The 20,448-nt window shown below is 34.0% G+C and overlaps 1 protein-coding gene across 3 annotated transcripts in view; it reads left to right on the forward strand.

Annotated features, from left to right (window-relative positions):
- Nucleotides 1–20,448, forward strand: part of LOC133534363 (protein trachealess) — a 206,787-nt gene that overhangs the window by 43,795 nt on the left and 142,544 nt on the right. For all 3 annotated transcript variants that reach the window (XM_061873468.1, XM_061873469.1, XM_061873465.1), the window contains exon 2: nucleotides 4,919–4,951. In XM_061873468.1, the coding sequence (XP_061729452.1) occupies nucleotides 4,919–4,951 (33 nt within the window). The remainder of the gene's footprint in view (nucleotides 1–4,918; nucleotides 4,952–20,448) is intronic.

Below are 20,448 nucleotides of genomic sequence, written 5' to 3' on the forward strand. Positions count from 1 at the left end.
ATGGCTGCATCGATCTCTGGGAGTATTTCTTTTTAATAGATCGCGAAAAAACAGGCAAATTTGTTAAGTTTTGGCTAATGCCGCTTCTATAATTCTTGAGACTAATCAAAATAACTATTTTAACTTTTATATTGCTTTATATTGTACCTTTAGTGTAAGCCAAGATAAAAAAGGAAAGACCATCTTTGGATATTTTCTATTTAGAAAATTTTCAGGAATCGCCTTTCGACGTCTGCCAGATACTCTATACTTATAGTAAAAAATTAACAAAAATAAATGGTACCTATCCCTTCTCCTGTTTACACACTAAAGTGATTAAAAAAGTTTTTATAGTTTATATATTATATATCATGACTGTTATGATCTCAATGATCTGCCTCTGTAGTATTAACTAGAAATAAAGTGCAAAAAGCCTAGCAATGTGAATATTACCTTATAGTTCCTAAACGCCATTTTGTGTTCCAGTCTACGCCACTGGTCAATTGTGTCCTTTTATGGCTGTGATTTATTTTCTAAGATATTGTACAATATATTAACGATATTGAAATGATAACTTGTTAAAAGACATTGTACTTAATTAGCTATCAAAGATGGATAAAACTTTTTTTCTTTTTTAAGTATTTGTCAAGCTGTGGGCAATAATATATAGTGAAAAGTACTGAAAAGTAGCGTTAAGGAAAGATTTTTGATAAAAGTGACTGGTTTTGTTAACATTTTTAAACGATTTTCTTTTTTTTGTGAAGAATTTTTTGTTTATGTTTGATTAATACAGTGTATTATGCTTTTAAACTTTCTAGTTTTTTTTAAATCCATGGCTAAATCAGTGACGTAATGGAACCTCTTCCCACCAAACATGAAGTATAATTGAGAGTATTTACTTGAATTGTAATTATATCTTAATAAATTTAATATTTTTAAGCTGTTCATACAATAAACTATCAAATTAGCTACAATTGAAAATAATTTAAAATATTTTCAAAAGTGGAATTCCTATACGTCACCAACAACTTTTTGTGAAACCGCCCAATTACATGTTGATGTGTTAAAGTCGTTGTATGTACCTACAGTATTTTTTTATTAATTTCATAATTATATTCACTGCCGCAATCCACAGCTGTCCAAAAGTTTGCCTACATGTTTTTGCGATCATCTGACCAAATTAAACGGCTCGATTTGAAGAATGAGATACGTTTCGATAAGTTCTAGTTTAGATAAGTTCTCATTTAGATATCGTATGTCGTATAATTGACAGAAGCAGCTCGATTCGGGCAACCAATGTCACTTTGACGTTAGAAATATCATTGATAGATCTTATTGAGATCACAACGGAATCGATATAAACGTCAATTTTGACATGTCCTTAAGTTATCGATCTTTTAAAGATCTTTCCAAGATCTTAAACGTGTCTTAATCATTCTTCGAATCAGGTCGAAAGTCAATCGGAACATGAAGTTTTTGATTGGTTATTTGTACCCAAACTTTGAAGCAATCGGCAAAACTAATATTAAACCCCGTATTGTTATTGTAAATCTGAAGTAACCGTAAATACTAGTTTCTTGTTTACGTAAAACTAACATCTTTATTAGTTTAAAACAAGATGTAAAATGGTGTGAAAATTGCTTTAGCACCAAACAGTGAAAATCGGCGATCCTTTTCATAAAAATCCGTAGTGTGTTGCGTTACATTAAACAGCTTTAGTCAAATATTTATTTACTTAGATTCTTATGAACTTTGAAAAGATGTTAAAACTGGCAAATCGGTGTTTTATAGCTATGCATAACGTAATACGTGGAGTGATGTCATATTCAATGTTCACAATACCATAAGAAAATCGTTTTATGAAAACATTTTTAATTATTGATCGGATTTCATACCTATACGTACTAGCGACCCGGCCCGGCTTTGCACGGGTAAACCTCAACAAATTAGACACTTAATTCTTCCTCAAGAATCACTCTATTGATAAGTAAAAGACGCATGAAAATTCGTTCAGTAGGTTTTGAGTTTTTCGCAAACATACAGATATACAGACAGACAGACGCGCTTTGTTTTATAAGGTGTAGTGAAGTTGTGCAGATACTCGATTTTCCTATTATTATTTTTGTTTCAATTATGATTATTTGCTCAAATAATAATGACTATTTGACAACGCGAATTGCTCGAAATAATCTTTTCACCGACTTGGCGCGTTTAGCAGTGACAATATATACCTATCCGCGCCATACTCCATAGACGGGGCCTTACCTCCTTTATTCATAAAACTTTAGCCTCAATTCGTTATTTTATGTTTTATCCCTTTCTATATATTTGTATGTATACATAAGTCAAAATGAGAAATTAAAACAAACCTTTAATAGCCATTTAAGGGTTGTACCGCGTGCGCGTTTATAAATAAATAGCTCTGTTAGTGTGGACGAACTCTATAAAGGCGCTTACACTTCAGGAAAAGCGTGCCAAACTATCAAAATAATGTGACGCATCGTTAAAAAATTAAATCTAAAATTGCGGCACTTGCTTGCTTGCTTGCTTCCCGAAACCTGCGCTCATCCCGATACTTCGCGCGTAGTGAACTTGTTTGAGGCAAAATGGGTTTTACCGCGTAAAGTAAAAAAAAAACAAGAATTAAACGTAAAATCACAACTACATAAAGTGGGTGTTTAGACTCTACTTCCATCTATATGGAAAATTTTGAGCCTTGATTTGGTCCCATTTGCCTGTATAATGAAAATGTTTGTTTAAAAAGAGGCATATTATTTGATACGATTTTCTCTGCTATAAAAGTTTACCAATCGTGTATCGGAAACTGCAGAAATGAAGTCGATGCCATGAATGACTAGTTCACCACACAATACTTTCATGAGTTTTGCGATTGCTGATACAAGATTCCTGACGCCAATATTTACAATGCGTCGTCTTAATTTCAGCTGCCTAAGGAAACATTTACCGCCCCTTTGCTCCCGTAAAGTCCTACCGTCTCGCCAGAGGGAAATAAAGTTATGTTATTAATGTGGACAGTGCAATTCAAAGTTTAAAGGGCCAAGGTTAGTAGAAGAACTCAGTTATATAAGTCGTTCTTAACTGGAATTGCCGTGTACTTAGCTGCTGGCGCTGCATTATTCATCCGGTGCCTGGGAGGTCGCAAGCGCAGGCCGGTCTACTTGCAGATGTACTTACACCGAATGAAGCGGTTCCCACTAGGTCTTTTTGAAAAAATGAGTCTTGCAATGCAGGTAATCGTGGCGCCTGATATAAGGAGGGAACAGTAAACGCTCATTCTACAGGGTTTATATGAATCTAGGTACTCGAAATTAATAAATAATATTATTATTAATATTATTTAATACACTAGCAGCTGAAAGCTGATGCGTGTATATCACTGCACTTGTTAGGGTTCCGTAGCCAAATGGCAAAAAACGGAACCCTTATAGATTCGTCATGTCCGTCTGTCTCTCCGATTAGATGTATTCTATGAACCGCATTAAGATTTTCACACAAAAATAGAAAAAAAAACAATAAATTTTGGGGGTTCCCCATACTTAGAACTGAAACTCAAAAAATCTTTTTTTCATCAAACCCATACGTGTGGGATATCTATGGATAGGTCTTCAAAAATGATATTGAGGTTTCTAATATCATTTTTTTCTAGTCTAGTTTGCGCGAGAGACACTTCCAAAGTGGTAAAATCTGTGTCCCTCCCCCTTTAACTTCTAAAATAACAGAATGAAAAATCTAAAAAAATATATATGATATACATTACCATGCAAACTTCCACAAAATTGGTTTGAACGAGATCTAGTAAGTAGTTTTTTTTAATACGTCATAAATGGTACGGAACCCTTCATGGGCGAGTCCGACTCGCACTTGGCCGCTTTTTTGTACGATTAATGTTCATTTTGCACATTGTAAATGTTTGTCAAGTTCGTTTTTAAATATGTACCTACCAGCAATTACAATACACTAGCAGCTGAAAGCTGATGCGTGTATATCACTGCACTTGTTTTTTTAGGGTTCCGTAGCCAAATGGCAAAAAACGGAACCCTTATAGATTCGTCATATCCGTCTGTCTGTCCGATTATGTCACAGCCACTTTTTTGTACGATTAATGTTCATTTTGATAATTTTAAATGTTTGTCAAGTCTGTTTTTAATAGTTAGACTGAGCTTAGGATAAGAGCTATGTATTAGCTCGCTTCATTTGTTACATATTTACGTGTTGTACATACGATACAACCACATGCGAGTTCTTGCACTAGTTACACTACATATCATAAACGTGTACTAAAGTTATGATCATCGTTTGTCCCTTTCCATCATACCAATACGTAGGAAAGGGACAAACGATGATTAGCGGCATCGTAACTTTAGTACACGTTTATGAATAAGGGGGTTATTAGACTACACAGTGTATTAAATACCTACACTATTGTTTTTTGTGATTCCTGTTACTGTAACATTCAGAAAATTTACACCGCTGGCTCAAATTAAATTAATTAAATTAAATTAAAAAATTAAATTAAAACTAAATTAAATTAAATTAAAAATTATTTATTCAATCAAGAGTAATTTACAGATAACATATAGTGTTTAGTACCTCTTTTTAAGTAAATCTTTACCTGTGTTAAGAGGTACTGCTCTTTTCTTAGATAAAATAATTATTTTGAAAGATGTCGGTTCTTATGTAATAAATAATATGACTATATGATTATCAGTTAACGTTTACTTTTATTGGTTCATTATTGACAGTGTCCGTTTGTTTAGGTTCTACCACATAAAAATTAGTTGTTTTAGGACTTTTTTTTCCTGACTTTTCAAACGTGACGAATATTCTCGGCAAGAACGAAAAGGCAAGGACGAATTCTTTAATTATTATAATTAACCAACAATAGAAAAAAATACTAGTTTTATTCTGTTATTTTCAGATATCGAGACGATCCGCTGTGCTGGTCAGACAGGTACGTACCTAACTTATATTATGTGTAGGTTATTAAGTACATTAAATGTAATAAATCAGTAAATAATGATTGTATGTAGCAAGCTTGCGAAAAGGGGCAATTATAATTACATATTATTATAGTAACCCAACACAAAAAGTTATAGCGATTAAAATTTTAACCTAATTCCTTTAATTCAAATTTGACATTTCTGTCAAAGCCCCGCAGATTAGGCTAAGTCCCTCCGCAAACTATGCAAATGCTTGACCACTATAATATTTTAATCGCGGCCACGCGATCGAGCGGTCTAATCCTTTGTTTAGGATTTGGGCCCATGTCAATAAAACATTCGGGTAGTGAATCTAAAACAATATAGGTGCGGCCAACCCATTTCAGAAAGATGTATCTTCTGTGGATGATATCATGTTTTTTAGTCTCAAGTACTGCAAAAATGTATCCCGTCTATGTGCACAATAAGATTGAGCTTTCGATATCGCAAAGTTACGATATCTACAAAAAACACGCGAAGGAGTAAAGCATACAATAAAATGTGACTTACCTTAATATAAATCGGACTGATACTGTATTTGTTTACTTAAATATAAATAATAGGTAAGTAAATAAGTAAACATAGGTATTCATATAAATAAATCCGATAGTACTGTTACTGTACATATTTATATTTACGTTTATTGCGAACGATGGTACATATAGTTAGTACAATAAAATTCTATAGAGAAACTATAATATCCTGGTAGGATAATGCAAGTAAATCTTAGACACAGGGCCCGTAAAACTATATACATTGATTGCACATCCCTGTGCTTAATTTTGCTGCGGGCGTAGAACAGATACCCATAAACCGCAATTGTGGTAACCCTACCGTTGTTTGACCGCTGCCTTATGATCTACTCATATCTACCTCTATAACTATCTACCTGTGACCACGATAGACGTCAAAACCATTGAAAAGATGCAAAAGTGTAAACTTATTTTCACCTTATTTTAGGTCAGAAGTGTGCATATTATTAAGTAACTATGGTCATATAGGTAGATACCTCTCATTGTTGGTCCATTAAACACTGAATTTTACACTTATATATACCCCGAATGCTATGTATATATAGTACATATCTAAAAATGTCCTGCTATAATATTAATCGACTAGTATCTATAATAAAATCAAAAGTAGTACCTACTTCTCTTTTAATCGACCGAAAATCAACTAAACTCATATCTGAAAACTTTTAATTCAAGTATACAAAAAAAAAAGATTTAAAGTCTGTGGGTCCGGCATTAGCCTCGTAATTGTGGGGTGACCGCGGATCGGATACACATCGCATTCGCAGTTGTGCCAACCCTACCCTTTATTACCCCACTTAGTGACCACGAAACCACTTACTTGGCTTGAACAATACGATATTGTCATTCCAAAAGTTTGCCTGGAAAAGATCCCTTTAAAGCTATAAGACCATTTTAAATTACTAACCGTAATATGTTTATTACCTAGGTACAACTATGTATTCCGATTTAAGGTTCATATTCGATGGCACTTTCGGGAAATGTGACTTGTCATCAAATGAATCATCAAAGCTGGATTAATTGGAATATATGTATTTGGATTTTTGGGAAAATGTAGCAGATTGGTGCGGTCTGGGAAAGGGCAACTTTTGTGCAAAAATAGTTGCAAATTTTTAACGGTGCATTTTAAACCTGTCAGTGATATTTTTATCGACTGAAATAATCATTCGTTGACAACCGTTTTAAGAGTATGATCTAAAAAAACCGGATAAGTGCGAGTCGGACTCGCCCACCGAGGGTTCCAAACTTTTTAGTATTTGTTGTTATAGCGGCAAGCGGCAACAAAAATACATCATCTGTGAAAAAATCAACTGTCACAACTAGCTATCACGGTTCTTGAGATACAGCCTGGTGACAAATGGACAGACAGACAGACGGACGGACAACGGAGATTTGAAATTAGGGTCCCGTTTTACCCTTTGGTTACGGAACCCTAAAATGCGCTACGATTATTTAAAAACTGGCAGAACCCACTGCACCGATGGTAAAAAAAAGATTATTTACGTCTTAATTTTTGGTACCTATTGACTCAACGACGTTGAGTCAACGTATTGGCTCAATAATTAAATATTCTCAACAGAAGATCATTAAATACTTCTTAATCTTACGACTTGGGTGAAAACTTCCACAACACCGGTAATCAAAATATTCAATCACAGAAGCAAATAATGCCAATTCAAGTCATTCATGAGATATGCACCTTATTCTATTTCCATTACGACTTAAATCGTAATGCTCCCATTTAACAATTTCCTTCATAGATTTTACTGGTGATGAATATGTCAATACGTCACTCGATTCACGACTAAATTCTTCAAGCGTTAAGAGTTATTATTAAAGTGCATTTATCAAATGACCACTATAATTGATTAGTTTAGGCTTATTTGCAGAGTCGTGGGAATAACAAATCTATGAAGACGATGAAGACGCATTAAGGGACAGGTTTTTAATTAATAAAAGTATGTCACAAATTAATGTGGACCTTGATTATATGATGGGACAGTTTATATTGGAGTGCATGTGTGATGTTTTGAGAACAATATTGACACAAGTAATGTTAAGGTAAAAGTTTTGTCAGATTGGACCTTGTCTTACATGTTTGTAGACAAAACGGGAATACATTGTTAAAGAGAAACTGCTTAAATATTAGGTAAAAATTTCTATACTTACCTATTCAATCACTCGGTGCATTAATTTATCTTGTGCAGCGCAACCTTTTTAAATAGTATTTTACTTGACCGGTTATATATAGGTAGTGTTTAAAATCATGTGATTTTTTTTCTGGTGTCTTCCCAGTCAACAATAAAAGTGTGTAGCAAAAAATTTTTGCACATTTATGTTTTTGTAAGGGAACTTTTCGCAATTTCGTAAATGACCACCAATAAGTGACCTGATTAAAGTATCAATTTCCCACATCACGAATACATACATGCATTACTCGCCGGGAGCGAACCTCGATACCTGGCATCCGCGCCGATCAAATACCAGTTAATGTTACATCGTAAACATCCAGCTCTCTTATTTGCATGTATTATTTTTGGTTATTAAGAGGATGTTTTGGGGACTTCGAAAACCGTGACAGCATCAGAGTAAAAGTCTCGGTCTAAACTCTCGTTGTTATGACAAAACGGTGTCCATTAAAAAATACAATGCTTGAACGCATCCAAAGCAGCTGTTGTCGAACCTTAGGTAGATACAAGTAGGTACCTAATGCGTTCACTATGAAAAAAACGTTCTGAGTGAATTCTCTGCAAGCGTTCTTTTTCGTCCCGATCTGAGGTCGGTACGATCGGGTTAGAACTGAGAGCACTGACTCCTTGGCTGCTAGCAGTAGGAATGATATGTAAACCTAACGTCATCTAGAGGAGTGTATGATTAATAATTAGTGTTACAGCCCAGTGTTTTATAACTTGGAGTAGTCGAGTCCCTCGGCACAGCGTGGTTTTTAACATCAGCCATTATCCGAAAAGGCGCAAACACCGCGTTGGATTTTTACTCAAAATTTCGATTACTTTTTTTTACTTACCCAGTACTTAAGTTAAACGTTTCAAAGCCTCCGCAATTTGCGGAGCCCTGAGTAAGCTATAAATCAAGTTAAATTGTTTTTTCATTATGTCCCCGCGTAGTGTTAATATTCTATCAGTGTCGACGTCAGTTTTATTGAGTGGTGATTGATGGTTGCTTGTGCAATAATTACCTGTCGGACGTGGTTTAAAGAGTGTATTTATTTATCTATTAGTCGCAAAGCACACATATGATGTACTAAAACTACCGAAAATATTAATATAATAAAATCTATACTTGTATTTCACTAGACGACTTCCATTGTATCGGGGCTACTATTACTTACCTGAAAACAATTACAATATGCAGTGTTTGGAAAGGCAATAGATACACACATAAGTAGGTATAATTTAAGAAAACCTTTTTCTATGTTATGAAAATAGTAAGTATTAAGTAAGATGGAAAATTATAAAACGATAAATAGTTAGGTGGGTATAGTAGATTATATAAAATTAATAAATTTCGTTGAAGCAGAAAGTAGTGTACCCGAAAACCAATTACAATTTTCAATTGATTTGGGAAATATCAAATTAAATTGTGGCACGTGTCTCATTACTGTACTATATTGGTCCACACAGCGCTTTCATTTTATAGTGAAACGCATCTTATGAAATGTAATTTATCCACTTAGTAAATGGAACAGGTGATATCTTTGTAGGTACAACATTTTTCTGTAGCTTAAGAATAAATTGTGAATAGTCCCGAGACTCAATTTTACTTGTAAGTGGCGGGCAAAAATTGTTTAGATACATCTTTATCGTTTAGATAGGAATAACACGTGTTGTATGTAATACCTATCCATCAGTGTTTGTGACCAATGCTCGAGTAAAAAGCACAGTTTTTGCTGTTTTACAAGTCACCATTGTTCCTAATTTTTTTTCAAAGCCAGGTCTACACGTTCGAAGGTCTGCGCAAGCTTGTTATTACGCGGGCGCGGGTATGTTATCGGATGACGAGAAATTAGCCAGTTTGGTTGGACAGGCCCGACACTAGCCTAACTGTACACGATGCGTATGAGTTGTCGGACCTGGCCTGCTGCACGGTCAATGAAATGTTATGGGGTATAAATGAAATTGATGCTTCTTGCCGTTTTTTAATAACGTGTAATGAACTATGACTTGTAGTAAATTGTATTGATTTGTTAGTCGCCTTTAATAGCACAAAGAGTGGAAGAGTTATTATACCTAAACATCATTTATTTCCTTCAAAATTTGCCATGCGGAGTTATTTTGGTCCGATTTTATTTTCTTATTCATGACAGACTTAGGATATAATAAGGGCAAAAATTGTTCAATTACGTTATTTATTTAGCTACAATAAAGACGTTTCGAATGACACCTTATTTTTCAAATTATAATTAGTACCAATTTTAGAGAGAAAGAGAGATAGAGAGAGAGGATTAGAGCCGGCGTAGCTTTATTCGATATTCATAAAAGCTTTGTAATATGCCTACTTGAAAATAAGTTTTTATCAAAAAATAAATTTTGGACAAGCTTTTATCGCTGACTGTACTTTTCTTTCCACAGACAACTATAAATACCACCTCTAATGTCTAATGACCACCTCCTGTCTCTATCATCAGATTAGCTCGATTATCTTAGAAGTTTTTGAGGAAACAGATAAATACATACTGCTTTTGCTTTGCTGTAGTCAGCTAAAATATAAAAAATAGGATATTTACTTCGTTAAGTCATCACCGCGAACTCACAATGGTCTTAATTGCCATAGACGTTTAAGGCGCTTAATTATTTTGAGCCGATTATGCTATATTGAACAATTTCCAAAAAACTAAACAACAGAGAAGTTCTATGTAACTATCAAACCTGCTCACAAAATTTCATCAGAGTCTGTAACACCTTCACAGCGGCAATTAACTCGTAACTTAAGTTTTTTTTCTTAAGTCCGCCTTATCCTTAACTGACAGATTTCTAATAGGTTTTCCTGTAATCTTTAGATAATAGTACATTACGATACAAGTGCGAAAAATAGGAAATTCGAAACGAGTGGCGATAAATTAAAACACGACCGAAGGGAGTGTTTTAAATCGACACGAGTTGCGAATTACCTATTCGCACATGTATCGTACAACGTTTTACAGTACATATGGCCCTTTAAATGTTCGACACAGTAACATAATATGCTACTTCTCGCACTAGTGCTATAAAGTAGCCCCATATGTACTGTAAAGAACTATTTCGTGTATTTTTTTCAAAATTTTACACCCAGTAGTTTCGGAAATAAAGGGGGGGGGGGGGTGGTCATTTTTTGCCTATTTTCTTGAATAACTTCAGAAGCTAATTATTTTAAAATAAAAAAAATATATTTTTGAAATTTTCATAATAAGCCCTTTATTTATTTAAAATACATGTCCATCTTTGGGTCACAGATTTACATATGTGTACCAAATTTCAACCAAATTGGTCCAGTAGTTTCGGAGAAATTTGTCCTTATGAGGTACGGAACCCTAAAAATGGTTCAGAGTAACTTAGTTTTACGATATTTTGCTGGAGGAGGAACCTTAACTTCGTCAGAATGATATATTAAGAGTACATTGTGCAACGAGGGGGGTATGTGAAATACGATAGGGTGGTAATTCCCGACAGCCACAGGCTTGGAGGAAATTATAGACCCGAGTTTGCAATATTCCTACCCCCGGAGTTACACACAATGTTTTGCATCACACTTGCTAAGAAAAAACTAAATTTTAAGCGAAATAATGCTTAAATACGGTGACATATCAATCATTCATCCGCCATTTTGGAATTTCTTGGCAGGTGAGGCATCGAAGGCACAGACCTATTCGGCATTCAGCCACGATTGAAAATTATGTAAAAATATTATAAACGGCTGTTAAATTAATCAAATTAAATAATTTTAAACATAAACACAAATATTAAATTATAAACGTCAGTATTTTAAAAGTAAAACTCATTTATGCTACTTGGTTTGTATGAATAAGTGACATAATAAAAAAAGCTATAACTAGGGAGTTATAGCTTTTTTCACAATCCATAACTCCCGCGGGAACAAAATAGGCCTTTGTCCTTTAGCACACCTGCATGAAATAAGATCTTTTTCGAGCAAGTGTGATGAAAAATGTATTTATACATATAAAGTTCTTCAGATATGTTTAGTTTAATTATCAACTCATACTACTCGTATCCTTAATATTTCTTGAAGATGAAGGATACGAGTATGACTCCAAATAACTAAGTAAAAAATTGAGTGGTCGGTGTAGACGTAACCTAAAAGTATGTCAGTATCGCTAAGGTTGAAGCGTAACTAAAAAAAAAAACTATAAGCTGCGCCATATATCAAGTGGCTTTAAACTGATGGATGGACAATTTTGTAATTAATATTCGATACATCGATTTTTTTACTCTGCAACCTTTTGCAAATTAATAGGATCGAGTATCGATATCCTTTAATCGACGCTTTGCTCTAAAGTGTTGTTCGTCGCGTAATATTATCGTTATCTATATCTATGTTTGGGACACAACATTTATCTTGTCCATTTTGTAGCTTTGGCAGTTAACATTTATTGTATTACAGACTTACGGAAAATTTCATTAAATACTTATACAGAAGTTTTTGTCATAATAATACTATCTACTTATAATACCTCCAATAACAACATGTGTTTTGTGTCAACATCATTATGATAAAAGCATGCTTCATGTAGAATCAGATACCTAAGCTTATCTTTGCCGTTGCTGATGTACTGAAAAAAAAAATCATATGTTATGTATTTTTGACTATTTATTAACAGTAACAGGGGCTCATATATTATAAATCAGAAATTATTGTGCAACTGGTAGTAAAATGTGAAACATTTTGCATTTTCTTAGTTTAGTAGTAATAAAGGACAAAAAATAGCAAAAGTATATTTTCTGGTTTTATTGAGGACAGGTGTTAATACATTCTGTAATTATAACTGGTTATAATGAAGTCATATATTATAATACTGCCCATGCTTCTGGTCATCGATTAAAGTTTTAATAATTCATACACGCAGGACATTAAAAAAATACATAACATTTTAATAATAATGGTTTAATGTTAATATGTTTTAGAACAATTACAGCAGTTTTGTCATTAGTTATTCAAACTCAACTATTTATTTTTTAACATAATAAATCAGGGAAGTAGATTAAATAATTTTAATAAAATAAATATATTTAACAGTATCCATGCGAAATTTAACCATATATAGTTACCCTATTCACGCAAATAAATAATTTATGATTTAAAAGTTTGACAGTTACAAATTGACCCTTATATTTACAAAGCTAAGACCTAGGTACCGTTTAACTGATATATGTACATATAGGGGTTAATTAATATCTGTCAAAATTTACTTCTTACCTTTCTTCGACTATAAGCAACCTGTTTGGGATGTGTCAATGTGAATGTTATCTATCATTTATTTCTTATTACTAATAAATAACAGTTGTAGATATATATTTCTTCTGCCGGATCTCGCACTTTAATCAATGGCCACATAGAAGAAAACCAAAAATTTGACGTGTAAGATAAAAAACAAGACATTCGCCATTTTGATTTACTGACTGTTCGCACAGCTGACGGCATCGGCATCTATCCCGATCGCAATGTTCTGATACTCGGGCGATTTAGACGCAAAGTGCCTCAATTTTTTGTTACTTTTTATCAAATTGTAGGGTGTGATCCCACCAGTTAAGTACTAGCTTTGTAATTCGAAGCATATCAATATAATTTCTGTACCGTTAAAGAAATAATGAAAATAGTAAGTAATTTATGTCTACATCCCTCCAAACTTTAATAAGTATGACATTGTAACTTACAAGTTAATTACAAGCTCAAAACGTATAGTTATTATAAGATTAAACAATTTTGCCCCACTGAGACCTACAATTGGCTACAATCGAGTTAATACCTTTAAAACTAAGGAAAATCTACTTATATGACATAAAAGTTAATTCTTTATAAATTACAGAAGGGATCCGCAGATGCGCAAAGCGATTTTTTTATAAACGCACCAATTTGATCGTAATAACAAGTTTATGCATCCTCTTTACTCTCATACAAGAATATACGTTGGCTCGTTCCCGCATATTTCTTAAAGACTATCCGGTATTGTAAATAAAACTCTAAGGTCATGGGATAAGCCTTATTGTAGGTGTATTTAATATGGTTGTAATAAGTAGTTATCATGGTCGGTTACTGGTCAAAATTACGAATTTTCTTTGATTGGTTATGAACTTTGTTCCGATAACTTTATAGTCTATAATTGTCGGTTTAATTTTAACAGCATTGGTTCCAATGAAGGTACTGTACCATCGATCTGTTCCGATATATGCTGGCAGGTCTATAAAGAATAATAATTGCATTTTATTTTTCGCGGTTACTACCCGAGTTTCATGCGACATTGTTTTGCTAGCGGTACTTTGTTGACGTTTCGTCGAATAATTTTCTTAATTATGTTACCTTTTGGACGGAACAACCAATGATTGAATTAATTGATTATAATTCTTATATATTTATTTAATAGCCTTGATGTTGGTGCTTCAGTCGTATGTAATTTAATTATATACAGGTGTTCCCCTTACATTTAATTGAAGTGTCCAAAGGGACTCAACGTTTTGGCTTCGGCTCCGCGCACGCCTCCCAAATGTCTGGAACACCATTGTTCCGTGATGAGTAAAAACCGGTCGAGTGGGAGTTCGTTTTACTCGCACACCGAGGGCTCCGTACAAACTTTGAATTATCTTGTGGTTCTTGTGTAACTATAAAGGCAAAAGAATTTTGATCAGAAGTACCTATACTAAGTATACTTGTGTACAGCGCCATCTATCGGCAAATTGTCTAACTAATTTGCGCGATGTAATACACGTATGTTGGTTTTTCGAGGATAATTCTCTATCATGTGAATCTATTTCAACAATTATTATTTTATTTGAAAAAAGGTGTCTTTAATGTAATCTCATAGTAATTTCCAGTGTAATAAACATACTTATAGGTGGTTAAATTGCAAACTTAATTAGGAAATGTTTTTTGTTGATAAAAAAAGTTACCGAGATAGAGGTCTTATTATATTTTTCCTGTAAAATGTATAGTAAGTAATATTATTTAAAAAAAATATATTTTTTCTTCGGTTAACTTCGGAGATATCATAAATCATTTTTTTTCACTACAAAAAAATTATAAATAATTGTTTTTGAATGGACAATTTGAGCTTGTGTTCACATGACTTTCACTTGACCTAGTCACTAGACTATGAAATTTAGCCCCATTTTCATATTGGGCATTTCCCATAGCTATTAAAAATAAAATAACAAAATAATACTTTCAATGTGTCTGGGTTAGCGTTGTTCATAACCATTCCAAATTTCAAATCGATAGCTTAACTGGTTCTCGAGATATTTAGCGGTGTGACAGACGGACAGAGTCGCACCTTTTGTACCTTTTTGGTACGGAACCCTAATAAATATAATAGAACATTATTACAAAAATTGACAAGTCCCACAGTAAGCTCAATAAGGCTTGTGTTATGGGTACTTAATAGGGAAGAATAGCTTTGCGATGCTAGCGAAATATCGGTACTTTTCTATGAAATTCCATTTCGGGAGAAAACGTTTTCCTCTAACTAACTCTTAACAAATCACTTTGATTTTTATGTCGATCGCTTCAGCATAATATATTCTAGGATTATAGGTTTCGCTTTTTTTCTATTTTTTTTTATTGCAAAAATTAAAAAAGAAAAATCAAAAATATTAAGTCTTTCATCAAACCTTGTACAGTCAGCGTCAAATACTTTGTAGCAGTCAAAGTGGCCAAATAGCTCGGTACACCATACTAAATATATGGTGTACCGAACTATTTGGCTACTTTGGTTGCTACAAAGTATTTGACGCTGACTGTACTTAGTATAATTAGTGTAGGTATATCTTTACGAGTATTATTAATCGCTTTCGAACAACTAGGCGATAGTATAGAATAAGTACATCATTATCAATGGGTCTCATTATTAGCAGTACATTCCATATTTTTTACATAGAATTCAATAATAGGGCTTTAGTATTTAGAATGCTCAGTCGGCAATTCCTCTTCGTCGAGAGACGCCACCAGTCAGCCCTGACAATTGAACAAAATTGTCACCGCAGCGAGTGAATTATCCTTCAGATAATTGCAGGATAACATACTTTAAGTCTAGCACATTACAAGCATTACAACAACACTTAAAACATACAAAAATAAACTTTAACGTCTCAGTAATTAAGGTTTAGTAGGATGACCGTGCCAAATGGTGTATTTATCCATCATGACAGTACCTATTATCGAATAAGAAAAAATAATAAGGGCCCATTCGATACCGGCGAAGGAGGATTGGAGTCGATTCTAGGTACCTATCGATTTTTTCCGACATTATACTTGGAAATAGGATGGAAATAACTTTAGCTTATAGGGACGTCAACATCTTGCTTACTGATTTTAATTTTATCAAAATTGACATATTGATTAGCTTGGATGTTGTTGAAGTTAGTTAAGGCTTTAACTGAGTTTCCATGTATAATCGAATTAAATGTGTGTGCTGCTTTCACAATCCTTAAGAGGAAAGGGGACGGCCAATTCTTCATACAAACGTATTTTTCTGTCTGGATATTGACACTAGGAAAATATTTTTACATAATTGGATGTATATTAATAATAGCTATGCACCCACGTTTACTTTTTTTGGATTTATGATTATTGTAAAATTTAGGAGCGTTTTCATGCAAATTTTGAAATGCTCTTAATTCTTATAATAATCATAAATTGGAATAAAATCAAACGTATGGGCATGGCTGTGGCATTGATATACAACAAATTGTGTCAAAATATTTTCAATAATTTTAATATTCAGAGTGGAAAATGAGGACTACGTTTGGTTTGTATGAAAAGGCGATTTCGCGCGGGTCCTCCACTTTCATCTTATTAATTAAGACCCCGTAGATTCGTGTTCTTCTCCCACTCTCATTGAGCGTAAGCGAGATGGATGTACGTGCTTTGGATTTGGACCGTGAAAAGGTATCATGTTTTTGAATTTGTATTTGTTGTAAGTTTTAACAAAAAGCAATCGATGATTTAAAAGCAATTTTCATATTTTTGGCTTTTGTAAATAAATAGTTACAAATATTTAAATGCGTTTTAGACCTACAATATTTGTCTTTTTTTTCTACCGAGCGAAAGTCAAAAAATCTGGATCGACTGGATAAAGTCACTAGAGAATATCCTTAAGATTGCTAATTAAATTTTTGGCAACCGTCTTGGGATCTAAAAATGCAGCGCGATTTTTCAAAAACTCGGCACCTTCAAAATATGTATTTATGCGAATACCTAAACTATATATTAACTTACTGAGGCTAGACGACAAGTCGAGTCAAGAGTTAAGATTAAAAAAGAATAACAGCGTGAACCCAATTCTGTGGTAACTGTGCTACTGCTAGATGAACTACTACAAAAACTGTAAGTTTTACAGAAAAAATAAAAGTCTATAATATTCAATCTAGATGAACTTTTAAATCTTAACTCTATTTAAGATACTAATGAAGAAAAAAACTTTTAGTTCACCAAATGATATTTTAGATCTACAGTTATATTATCATTAATACAAAATATTAGTTCCATACAAAGTGACCCGGTTGATCACTCTTGGATACCTATATCTAATGATTTATAGGTAAAACCTGCTAGTATGACGTGCTGAGAAACGCAGCCATTTATTATGCTCAAGATAAATGAATATGCCCGTTTAACAAGCCTAAGTTTAAACTAAAGCTAAAGGTTGCCCGCTAAAGGAGTTATCACAATCTGTTACCCAGAGCTAGTAATACCTGCTTCATTGGGAAACTCGGAATGGCTAGTTCAGACGTAACTTATGCTCGCATTAGGCTAACGTCATGTCGAGAGATTTTAGACTTTGCAACCGAGGCAAATATAACAAAACTTTTACACCTGAGATGACAGACGTCCAGTCCGGTGACAAATAGGTAATCGAGATAAGCAATACTTTATGCTCCTGAGCCCCAGACGCCCTTATAAAGGCTTTATTCCAAAACTTAATTGTTTTATTAAATAAGTTAAGGTTCCAAATTCATTAAGAAAACTAAAGATTTCAGAGTTTTCATTATAACATAACACAGGTATTTAACCCTTTACCTGTATATAAATATGTATGTCGTCTTTGGAATTGACTCCCACTAAATATTAGACAAGCTCTAAGTAAGTTTTCTTTCAAGCGGATGTTACGTAAGCATTTGCTAAAACAAGAGTTCGAATAATATCCATCATTATATTTATAGTATGTATTCTATAAATATGTGGTAGTTTATATTGTTATTATTTATTTATGTAGTTTATAAGTATGGTTTGCTTTTTATATTCATTCAATATATTTCATTCTCTGCACCAATTCTAGGTTTCTAGGTAGCTGTTTGGCCCTATGGTTGACTGGTAGAGAATGCTATTTGGCATTAAGTCCGCCATTTGTACATTTGTACAAAGTTTAAATAAATAAATATGGGTACGGAAACGGCTTTAATGATATCCATGAAAGTTGCAATATACCCGGGAAGATTACAATGGAATAAAACCTCAAACCAAGGAAAACAACATTTAGCTATACGGGCGCTACTTATTAATGGATTTCGGCATGATGATTTTATATGCCCCACAACAAGCATTTCCTCTCATACCGAACTTTCGGATAGCTCCGACAATATAACACTTGGGCCTAACAAACAATGTAGATACTATCCGTCCATTGTTGGATTCCTTGTTTTTGGCCATCTCGGATTCCCTGCGCGCCTGCGCCGACCGAACGCAATGCTTTTTGCGCAGACCCAGCTCAAACAGATCCGATATAGCCGAGTGTAAATTTATAAAGTTTTTAATCGACTAATTAAACGTTCGTATAAGGCTCGCGAATTTGATGTATGGGGGCCAAAGTGTGTCGGTGTAGGGAACTTATCATAATGTAGATTTTTAATAATGCATGTAAAAAAGGCGAACGGGGCAAGGTGACGATCGTTCGCTCCGTAACTAACGATGCCGAGCAAGTTAGTTGAATATTGAGATGATTGAAGATCCAAAGTAAAATACAAAGATGAACGGATAGGTAAACCAGACGCATGAACGTAATCAAACAATAATAATGATTTTTTGCTAACTAAGATCCTTTAAAATTTGGTTTATTATTCTAACTAACACGACACAAACATATATAAAAAAAAATGATAACGCAAATGAGATAGTGCTTGACAGCCGTCAATATACATACCTACCGTCACCCGTTGCTATCACTGTCGTGTATGCCTCTTCAGTAATGACAAACCCTAAGATAACAATAGTTGTGATACTTAGAAAAAAGCGGAAAACTGTTTTTGAGTGGGTTATAAATATAATAAGCAAATGTGTACCGATATGAGGACTGTAACGTGGTCGTTAGCCGGACGGACACAATGGCGTTTTGCATCCCGCTCGTGACAGGTGGATCGCTGTACAGCTGATACAACCACCACCGGATCATTTGTAACCCCTGTATGTAATTTCTACAAAAGACATGCTGTAAATTGCCAGCTCATGAACTGGCGTTTCAAGTGATTCAAGTTCAGCTACTATTAGAAGTAAATTCGATGTAATTAATTAGCATTTAGCTGATGCCTGAAAGTCTGATGTCGAGGAATAACAATAACAACCTCATGGTGTTTCATTGAGGAGACCCAAAGAAATTAATTAAATTTACGCCTTCATGGTAAAAAAGAATGAGAGAAAAATGATGATAATATTACGTTCCATATAAAGCGATAGGATTGAAATCACATGTGCATAAACGTAACATTTGTCATATTGTCTTCTGTTGGTGTATTATCACCTCTGAATTATATATCTTTGCTATGCGCGTGCGTTCAATTGGAAATAATTTAAAGCGCGCAGTTAGTTAAAATATCGAGCAATGTCGGATAGACGGACGGACGGACATCTGTGTTTTTACATACGAAGCCTAATGTATATATTTTATTCAGCTGATTTAACGATGCAGGTGTTTTATTGTGTGCTAAGGATGTAGCGATTTAAGACTTTGTTTTTATTCACATTGTTTGTAAAGAGTATGTGCGGGGTATGTCCACTCCAATCGATCATTTTCGACGCAGGGGTTTTTAGAAAAGACAGTTAGCTTTGTCCAATACCTAAAGTCCAGAATTCCCTTTGGGTTTGAAAAGGGAAGGCGGTGGTGAAAGATTTGAACATATATACTTATAAGTTGATTGGTTGTTTTTATAGGTTACTTGAATAGGTTGATATCTTAAGTATAAGCAACAAATCGATAGATTGCGTATCTGATAAGGGTGATTTTTAAGTAGCTGTATTGCGGAAACCTAGAAAAAACTACCTAGTTTCCAATGGGAGTGTAGCGCGACTCTCAGGATTCAGCAACATTCTTAAAAAGCAATTGTATGGCTTTGTTGTAAGCGTGGACGTCGAGCTTATTCTTTATTTTTTTTAGTAGAGGCATAAAAAGTATTGCACTACAACACAAGCTGTAACGCTTGTCTACTTATATCTATTGTGGGTCGCGTTGTATATTAGTCATAATGCGGACCGAAGTAAGAACTCTCAGTTACTCACAGTGATGTCACTGTATCTCACCAAGACGAGCCAAACGAAGCGCAAAGGTACTCTACCTACCTTTTCTCGAAGCGCTTCGTCGTGTTTTGAACTCTCATAACTTGCATTTGGATTTTATCTGATTAGTAATATTCTCGAGAGAGATATGATGTCAATAGTGGATCTTTTAAAACATATAATCAAGATTCAAATTGGTCAAGTACCAAATCAAATTTGGTATGTAAGCT

This window comes from Cydia pomonella, chromosome 2, assembly GCF_033807575.1.
Source record: "Cydia pomonella isolate Wapato2018A chromosome 2, ilCydPomo1, whole genome shotgun sequence".
NCBI classification, from domain to species: domain Eukaryota; kingdom Metazoa; phylum Arthropoda; class Insecta; order Lepidoptera; family Tortricidae; genus Cydia; species Cydia pomonella.